This window comes from Phalacrocorax carbo, chromosome 5 (genome assembly GCF_963921805.1).
Source record: "Phalacrocorax carbo chromosome 5, bPhaCar2.1, whole genome shotgun sequence".
In the NCBI taxonomy this organism is placed as follows: domain Eukaryota; kingdom Metazoa; phylum Chordata; class Aves; order Suliformes; family Phalacrocoracidae; genus Phalacrocorax; species Phalacrocorax carbo.
Window position 1 is genome coordinate 70,818,235 of NC_087517.1, and position 9,675 is coordinate 70,827,909.

At 47.6% G+C, this 9,675-nt stretch overlaps 1 protein-coding gene across 1 annotated transcript; it reads right to left on the bottom strand.

Annotated features, from left to right (window-relative positions):
• Nucleotides 1-1,760: 1,760 nt before the first annotated feature.
• Nucleotides 1,761-9,636, bottom strand: TMEM80 (transmembrane protein 80). Its single transcript, XM_064453091.1, has 4 exons — nt 6,196-9,636; nt 4,449-5,352; nt 4,243-4,335; nt 1,761-2,917 (listed from the first exon to the last, which is right to left on the bottom strand). Exons 2-4 carry the CDS (start codon nt 4,639-4,641, stop codon nt 2,712-2,714), a joined length of 492 nt encoding a protein of 163 aa, XP_064309161.1. The 5' UTR covers nt 4,642-5,352; nt 6,196-9,636; the 3' UTR covers nt 1,761-2,711.
• Between the last annotated feature and the right edge of the window lie 39 nt (nt 9,637-9,675).

The following is a 9,675-nucleotide window of genomic DNA, read 5'->3' on the forward strand; positions in this document are numbered from 1 at the left end:
TTGTAATTAAAAGCTCCAGCAATCCTATGTCTGGTAAATGTCATCAATGGCTTCACTGTGCTGTGCCCTGCTTCTGTGAGCAGTGGGAACAGTCTGGAAAGGAGCTCCTGATGAGAGAAACTCTGAGGTCAGGTCTTGATTCACTTTGGGTCTTTGTACCAGCTTGGCACGGAGGGAAGCTGCCACGAAATCAGGGTCACCAGCATAAATTACAAAGCCTGGAAATACCTGAGTTGCCTGAAGCTTATAGACTTCTTCATCCTTCTACGTTCGTCACAGAGCGAGGGGCTGTCAGCAGCAGAAGTACGCCAGTATCTGCTCATCTAATCAGAAAAAGGTTCATGGACTGTTTTTTCTTAAACTGGAAAACTGAAGCAGAGCTGTCCTCCCTTTCGAGGGTGCAAACCCGGGCTGGTGCCAGCTGCCCCCCAGCAAGCGTGGACAGCCCGCCGGGGCTCCGGGACCAGTCTGCACCCATCAGGCAGTGCTCTGAAATGAGCCCAAAAGTTTATGTTTATTATCCTATATGTGCATTTACCCCATTGCTGACGATCAGCAAGCATCATCACTCTCTGCTGATTCTTGTTTTTCATCTAGGTATTGGTCAGGGGCAAAGGATTCACCACGTTTTGTAACATTTATATATAAACCACTGTTTTATAAAGCTTGAGGAGGCTCCTGCTTTCCTCTCTGTGGCCCAGCAGACTGGCCCAAACTCCTCCGGTGCTGTGGGGATAGGCGGAAACATGGCAGCCGTCACCTAATCAACACCTTCATCAGAGCCGTCTTTGAGAGCCGTTTTCCGCACGGATCATGCCAGGGCTCCAGTTTTATGACACGGCGTCAAAAAATGGTCGTAGGGCCGTAGCTGAGGGGGTGGTGATCTGTGGTGGGGTCAGACACCTCAGGGTAGGAACACTGTCCACTAGGTTTACTAGTGTCTCCTGAATCTACCCCCTGCGCCCCTGTACCGCCAGTTGTGCTAATATTTTGTGTTTATTTTGTTGGTAGTGAGCACCGTGAGAAGGAAGGAAGGTAAAGCACAGAGGCCGCAACTTGAAGTTAACGTGGGTGACCCCGCCTGCCATACCACCTCCATCCAGGTAGAAATTAAAATTCTACTTTGCAATATTTCCTTTAAAGCCTGTCAGATGTTCTGTCAGCAGCCCTTTGTATAAGGTAGGTGTAAACACCAGGGAAAAATTGTGCTTTCCTTTGTATGCGTAGAGAAAGGGGTTTTGCTCGGTACGGGTTCGTCATTAATGTGGTAAATACGGCTCGGCGTGTTTATCGCTAACAAGTATGCAAGGAGTCCAGCCCATTACACCAAGCAGATCTGGAAGGACACATGGGTGGGTGTTTAGTCACGCAGATTAAGCCCAGAAATATTTGGTCATTCAATTTTCTGGCTGTTCCTTAGCACCCAGTTCTGCTGCTTTCAATTGTCTTCACGGGTGCAGCCTTGCTCCTGCTGATCAACAAAGGCTTGGTTGTGCCACTGGCTTCACGGGATCCGGCCCGAGGGGATCGGTGCCAGCGCATACGCTTCATTTTGGCTGCTGGGCGGCGTTACCTGGCCTCGGAAGGGGCTCCCCTGGGCACGGCCGAGGGACAAAACCGGGCCCTTCCGCAGGAACTTCTGCATCTTTTGTTCCCTTCCACCACCGCTGGAAGGGAAACAGCAACGCGGCTGAGGCGGTGCAGGGCCTGCGCCACTGTGCTCACAGCCCATCTGAACTAGATGCTCTGCATTTCAAACATTTCTTAGATCTAAAACATTATTTATTTGAATAAATAAATACAAAAATAGGAAATTCTGAATATAAAACCTGCTTGTATAAACCCCCCCAGCTTTACATTTATACATATGTATTTTTGATACAGCAAAAAAATGTGAAATTGCACATGGTTCTTCATTTAAAAGACCAGGCTAGAATATAGTAATCACAGTAATCACAGAAATAAACACATTTAACACCAAACAGAAATACACCTGACAATGTTTTAAAGAGGACAGACGGGTGAGTGAATGGCGAATGCTTACGCTTATCTTAAGGCCATCGTATTTAAACAAACGCACCCTCACACCGCTGCCTTTGGCCATCAGTAAGAACCAGCAGCCCAAACCCTGTAGCTCTGCTCTCCGGGTACGCGCAAAACTCAGTTCAACTCTCTGCCACTGGGATAAATCAGGTACTGCCCTACTACAGTCAGGGAGATTTCCGCTGGGGTCTGAGAACACAAATGAGAGCAGAAGAGAAACTGTGCCCTCAAACGCGAACGTGTATGTGTTAAGGCAGAAATGAGTCCGGACGATATTGGCCTGATTCATTTCTGTGTCACTTTGGTTGTGCGTTGCTGCTGTGCCTTGAAAACCCACATCACCTCAACAGCAAGGAGGTAGATGATGCACTGGCTACTATTCTGTGTTGGGAATGAGTATTTCGTATCGATCGCTGATGAATACCAGAGCATTAAGTGGTTTTGCTGAATCATCTCTTGCCCTTGCCCAGAAATAAGCTACCTGACAAGATAGTGTAACACAGCTGTATTTTACCGACCATTCAGAATTTCTGTCCCTCAGAAATCTGTACTTTAAACTGAGGAAAGTTCTACAGGATTTTCATATGCAAAAGAATTAAATATTTTAAATACAAACCCACTCTTTTATAGAAGAAATGTGTTGAAAACGTTTTGAAAACTGCTAGGGCTTAGCTGACAAAAGCAGCGATGGCTACGACCTTTAGTACTGACTCCAGCCCGTAGGTAAAGAGAAGAACAGCGTTTATAATGACGTCCGCTTTCAGCACGTAAGTTTGCCACGCCAGGAAGTACGCAGACAGAATCACACTGCCGACCGTGATCACAAGGCTGAGCCCTAACGGAGCCTCTTCTTCTGTCAGGTTACCTTTTGAACCTCGAAGGAAACAAAAAGCTGACATGAGTCTTTGAGGTTTTTTCTGACAATATCACGACCCACGAGTATCCCCGTTCAAAAAAGGCTCTACTTCTCACAGCTGAGAGCACACTGAAATACTGGCCTGAATCAAGGCTCGTGCAGTAGGTGTAGGAACAAACCCAAACACCAACGGACAATCCACTTGCTGACTGGAGATAATCTAAATAAAGACCTATCAGTTGATACTCAGAGTCACGACGCCTACCTTTCCTTACCACAGATAACCAGTTCTGAAGCTGCAACCCTTTTGGTCGCTCAGCCTGACCCTCTTCTCAGTCAGCCGTCAAACTCTCCCCCAGTCCCCCCCAGCCCCGCACTTGGCGCAACACCTTGGTGACTGCGAGGCACATCTAAGGGCATCCGATGCTGATTTTAAAATCTTACGCAATATAGAATCATCTCTATTCCCTGCTAACCTATTCCCATTTCAAATTGCTATCATTATGGAGAAGCTGCACTTATCTCTTCCTTGCACCTTATCTCCAAGATAGCCTCAGTAGATTTTGCTGTTTAACTACATTAGACTTGAAACTTGCTTCTTTATTCATCCACCAGGCTCCAAGCAAATATATGCAGAGAGCTTTAAGGCAGCAGGCTAAATTCACCCCTACAGCAAGTCAGCTGAATTCAAGAGACCCACCTTGCATATGAGGAATATTGAGCACAGATTTTAATAGTAACATGTTTTTTTAAAAAAAGGACTTTATGAAGTTTTAGCAAGCTCTGGACAGGGGTCGGGGGCCCTTTACGCTGACTCTGGATTAGTGAAATGAAGACGTTGGAACTGGTACGTGTCTTCAGAAGGACTGAAAGGAAAAGGTGTAGTCGCGGTGGCAGCCGAACGCTGCTCAGGGATGTCCTTAGCGTTACTGGTTCCACAAGGCTCTGGTCATTTGGTTCCTCGCCTGTGCTGCTGGAGCAGTTGGAAAGAGCTGTATCGCCTCAGTGAATGGAAACCTCTGTGTTTCAACATGTTCGTTCTCAGAAGTCACGCTCACTTGTAAACAGCATTCCAGCTGTCCCAGTTATATTGCTTTCTGACAACCCAGCTAGTGTTTTTTAATGGCATTAGAGATTATATTTCATATGAAAGCAAAGTCTATTTGACCCTCTGGCCAAATCTATTGATCAGTCAGATAAAGTTTAATGACTTAAATGAACAACGATCTCCAAACATCTGCTAGTCTGCTAAAGTGGCATGTTTTGACACACGCTCAATTTCAGAATGATTAATGTTTGAAGATTATATTCCCCTGAAAAGGCACAGTGATAACATGACATACCCAAGTATAATCGGGGGGCTTCGAGAACGGCCATAATGAAAAGCAAGGCAAGATCAGGACCCAAAGAATCATCTGGATAACTGAAAACTTGACCTGTAGAATAAGATGGTGTAAATAAGACAGGAAAAAACAGCAGGCATGCCGACAAATCACAACCACGTCATAAGCACACAGCCTACCTCTGGGTTAGAATATGTGCAACTTACTTTTATAAACGATCATTGCAAGAGTTGCCAAGAAGTAAAAGATGTAATAAATCCCATTTACATAAAATAGGATCTGTAAAGGAACAGACGACAGCTGGTAACTTCTTGTTAAGGCTTTCTCGTAGCGATGAGGTGGGATCCATTTCATAAAATCGCCCTTTCCCAGTAACCTCAAAATAGACTGGTGAGCCATTTTGTAATGGCTCAGCTATGGCTGGCCTACCGGGTAGGGTTCAGAAAGTAGCTTGAGACTGCAAATACCAAGAGTTAGGATAAAAGCTTGCTGTTTCAGGTTTGGCTTTAGTTTCTTTAGAAAAGAAAAATGTATTTGGTAGGTAGTGGGGTGTTTGTGAGCCCAGGAAACGAGGGGCGTGTGCACACGTGTACCTTTCCCCAAACAATTTCTATACCCATTAGTCAGCCTTAAGCAAGTTGACAGAGGGTTGGCAGGCTCTGATATATCAAATTCCTCTAAACTTTTGAAAATAGGTGGCTCTGTGAAGCAGACTGGCCCTATTACTGCCCACACGTTGGCAAGTCTGAAAGCTGTGCTCTTTGTACATGCCTGAGAAAGGCCACGAGCTCAACTTTTGAGTTCTAAGTTCATAAGAAACAGACTTCCTTAATTCACTGCTCACAAAACCGTTGTGTACTATGAGATACTCCTTAGCTCTGGTTATTTGTCCATGTGGATCCACTGCCAAGGTGTTTGAGAGCTCCACAATCCTTAATACATCCTCAAAATGTCCGTGAAGGACAGGGAATATGGCACAGAGTGTCAGACAGACAGGGAGAGATCACTTGCAGGCTCAGGACAGACTGGTCTCACCTGTAGCCATCCCCAGGTAAGAGCCATCCTGGAGTTACACATCGAGGCCCAGTTAGTCTCTGCTCCCCCTGGAGTCTGTGGGGATAGGAACCTTCCTAGCCAAGCAGCTCCCGAGCAGGGTGGGATGTACCACCATCCAGTGTTAAACCGTGCCAGCTCCCTCTCTGGCTGCCACAGGGGCTGAAAAGCCTGGTTTATTGGAGGTACCTGACAGCAGATGTCTTCAGGAGCCCACCCACCCCCCACACAGGTACAACTCCTATATAGCCGGTACATATATACTGGGAGAATTATTTTCTCGAGGCACAGCAGCACGTTATTAATTAATACAATATAGGAGGCACGCGTAGGATGTCCTGGCACTCGCCACCACATGGAGAAGTTGGAACATGGCTCCAAGAATCCAGAAAGTTTGGCCATTCCTATTTAGTTTTGATAACCAAATTATACCAAATGCCTTTTTTAGCCTTAAATAATACAATGCAATTTATATAAGGAAGTTACCAGTGCGGATTTCATTATTTCCACATCTCTCTTCTTTATCCTCCCCTCTTTCCCCCAGCCCTTCTCAAAGCCCCTGGATATCTCCAAGCAGGGACTTGGAGTTCAAGTTCAGAAGATCCCAGGCATCTTTTACAGGAACTGCCCATGCACTTTCTGAATGGAGCACCCACCCACACGCGGTGGATCTACTCCAGTTCCCAGAGAAGCTCATTTTATTAAAACAGAACCAGGTTTTTGTGTTTTTCCAGTTGAAGGAAGGTGGAGCAAAAAAATTACTAGATAGGTTTTAAGCATGGAAATCTCTGAAGCCAAGGGTGTCTCCTCTTAGGAGGTTACTTAGATCTTGGCAGGAGTAAAGGTAGGGTGAATTAACATGAGAGGAGAGGAAGTACTACTGCAAGCTGCTTTTACTACCTGTTGTTCGCCGTGTCGGCTGCCTGTGAGGTGTGCTGCATGGGGTTTGTGTCCATCAGTCCTCAAATCCAACTTTTAGCCTTGCTCCCTAAGGAAATGAGAGTTACGTGATCATAAAACGTGGCTGCCAGCCCTCTGTCAAGTCTGCAGGATGGGTTAAAGGGGTTTCTGCACGAGTGGGAGGCGATCAGGGCAAAATCTCAGCTTACGCTGCAAAAACATCTGCCCTTGGAAGAAGCTTTTTACCGGTTTTGCTTCATATGGATGATGCTGATGGAAAACTCAAGGAATAACACAAAAAGAGCGTTGTGCAGATTTATTAAGCAGGAGATGTGAATGCATCTCAGCTGGTCTTCCTGAGGATTCCCACATGCAAGGGATGAAAGGTACAAAAAGGATACAACCGATGAAGTTCTTCCTTTCCGTTGAGAAGGGGGGGGGGGGGGGGAAGATAAGAAAATAAGTCAAAATATTTTCCGAAGGCGCTGCAGAAACATTCAAACAAGTGATGTTACTAGAGAGGTCAAGGATGCTTGTAGAAATTGTTTTTCAGTTCACTGGAAGACTTACTATTTTCTCAGATCGTGCAGCTCAGGTTCCAAAGATAACTTTTTCAAATACACGAATTCTAAAGTAATTTGGGGGAAATCCCTGCTGTGACAAGTCCTTTCCACGGAGGAACTCATCTCTTTCAAAACATAAAGTAGTACCCAGGCATTACCTATAACTTGTTTATCCTGTCCTTTCACAGCAGAAGACACTTCATCCCCTCTAACTATGCAGGAACGAGGGAACCAGAATGTACCATTTGTTTTTAAATTGTGAGAAAGCATTCATGTGCAACACAGGGCTCCCGGTTCCTCTAAAAACATCCTTCCAAACCGGTTCCCTTCAAAAGCAAAGTCATTCTATGTAAAACCTTACTGTGTTCTGATCTCCCAACGAAATCGTACCAAGTATTTTCTATAAGCTCACCGATACATTTTACTTTTTTATTTCTGCCTCCCCTGCAAAAACACAGATAAAATTCCCTTGCAGCGTGATGGCACTGACCTACTGAGGTACCTCTTAAGTAACTCACTCTTAGCCTCTTTCAGTCAGGAGTTGAAAAGTTACCATCTTTGTTTCACAGGGAGCAAAACAGAAAGGCCATTTCACCCATCTTCTCCAAGACACCTCATTGTCACCACATCAGTGGGACATACCCCGCCATCTTCATCCTCGGGCTTCTTGAGGCTACTGTCCTCAGCACCTCATAATTTCTGCAGTTGGGCCCAAATTAATCCCCACTAACTTTAGGCACCTAATTAAGGTACCCAATTTGGGAACGCAGTGGAAATAGGCAAGCGATTTGAGGTGGTGATTCACGCTGTCTATGAGCTGAGACACCTCCCGGGCGTGCTTCACCTCCTCTCCACTTTCCGCCAAGGGACTTCAGGCTCCTAACAGGCTCGTCCCTTCACCCAGCCAAAACGCGCTTTGATGAATGCTTTATTCCTTTTTCCAGAATGGGAGTTTGAGGTTTCATTACACACCTTGTTCTGCAGTGACTAATGCTTAAAGACACGCTTGGATTTATACCCTGGTATAAACCCTTGTGGGGAAGTAACGCCTTGCGTCAAGATGATGTGCCCAGCAGTAAGGGGATGTCTGCGTTTTAAAGTTATTTTAGATTTTGAAGTAGGATGTTAATTTGAAATACCACAAGTGCATGTGCAGATGCGTTATTAGTGTCTGGATATGGAACTGTTTCTGTATAACCAAAGACCAAGCTATACCGGCGTAGCCTCACCCATGCTCGGCAGCCACATTGCCATGATGCCAGTGGTGAAATGAAAGGAGTATGAATTTCACCGTACAGGCAACCCCTAAGTGAATCCCCTAATGGCAGTTCCCCAGCTTTATTTTTAAACATTAAAAAAAAAAAAATCTTCCAGAAGAGGGCACCACCCACATTCCTGCATCAGTTCCCAGGAGGGGGTTGATAGCCACTATCATTTAGAGCATGCTGCCTCCCCCTGAGCAACAGGGGACATTTCACACGGGTAGAACGTCCAAGCCCCACAACACGCCTGTGAAAGGGACAGAGCAGTTCAGCAGTCATTATGGCAGCCGAATATATAATTTCAGGTGTAGCAGCGGCTGCTCATCCCAACGCCCCGAGATCGCCTCCCTGCCAGGATCGATGAAGTCTGCGTTGCTGCTGGGGGATTTTTAAATTGAAAGTGCGCATTCTGGCACAGGCAAAAAAAAATTGTGGTGCCCGATTTCTGCCTATTCGAAAGCTCGTGTGGGTCCAGAAGGAAGCAAAGCGTGCCACCGCTTGTTTGCAGTTGTATACGCGCTTTAACGTAGGAGGGGAACTCCCAGGCAACACGGTGTTTGCACTCGGGATGAGTACGGATTGTGAGCGTGAGGCCTTCCGACCCACTCCCATACCCAATCTGATTTCTAGGAGCGCCGCGGCCATCCGCGGCACGGGTGGCAGGCTGTCCATCCGTCTGTCCGCACGTCCCCGCCGCGGGTCCTGCTCGCGGGCAGCCCTTCAGCCAAATCCGGCTGACCCTGCCGGGCGGTTCTGTGGGTAGCAGCTGCAGACCACGCTCCACTGAGGTGTTTTATATAGCAGAAACACGACTACTTATCCAGGCCGCTATCGATTTCAGCAATGACTGCGAGTGACGCTCTGCACGCTTGCTTGAGGTGAACACTGCCCATTTTCTAAAAAAATGGGGGTTTAGTGCCAAAACTACACTAAAAGCACGCAGCAGCTGTAGCTAACGTTACCCAGCGCGCCTCGCCACGCAGGCTTGATTTTAGGACCCTGGCAAACAATAATTGTTCAAGCCAAAGTTTTCAAACCCAGCTTTGTCTGCCTAGGGCTGAAATTCACATTTTTTGGGGGAAACCTTTGACCTCTTTTGAACGAAGTGGAAATTAATCGTTCTCACCTCCCTAATGAATAATATTTTTCCCCCCTGAGTCCCAGTGATTCATAATTTGAAGCAAAGACTTGGATTTTCAAGGGGCGTCACTCGGCCTCAGGAAGGCGATTCGCCTTGAAGGATAAAGGTGCCCCATAGCCCCCACAAGCGCCAAGCGCACGCTGACACAGGGCCCGCAGCCGCCGAGATTTACCTCAGCGCGTCGCGACTGTCGCGATATGGCTATGGGTCTGGGCTCGGCGCCGAGGCCTGCCGAGGCCTCGGCCCCCGCCTCGCTCTCGTCGCGTCCCCCCGCTTTGGGGCGGCGAGAGGGAACGTGTGACGGGGCGGGAAAGGGCCGGCCCCGGGGGAAGGGGCCGCCGGTATCGGTGACAACGCGCCGCTCACCTCGCCTCGCGACCGCCATCTTGGCGCCCCGCCCCCGCCAGTCCTCCCGCGTCCCGACAGCCCCTGCGCCGCGACCGTTCGTCCGCGCGCGCTGGGAGGAGCTCGCTGCCCTTCCCCCCCCCCCCCCCCCGCCTCCTCCTCCTCCTCC

Excerpts from the sequence above, each read along its gene's own strand:
- TMEM80 (XM_064453091.1), bottom strand. The coding sequence starts at position 4,641 with ATGGCTCACCAGTCTATTTTGAGGTTACTGGGAAAGGGCGATTTTATG. Across the intron at positions 4,336-4,448 it reads TGCAATGATCGTTTATAAAA|GTCAAGTTTTCAGTTATCCA; the intron begins GTAAGTTGCACA and ends CTTATTCTACAG. Across the intron at positions 2,918-4,242 it reads AGCCCCCCGATTATACTTGG|GTTCAAAAGGTAACCTGACA; the intron begins GTATGTCATGTT and ends GTTTCCTTCGAG.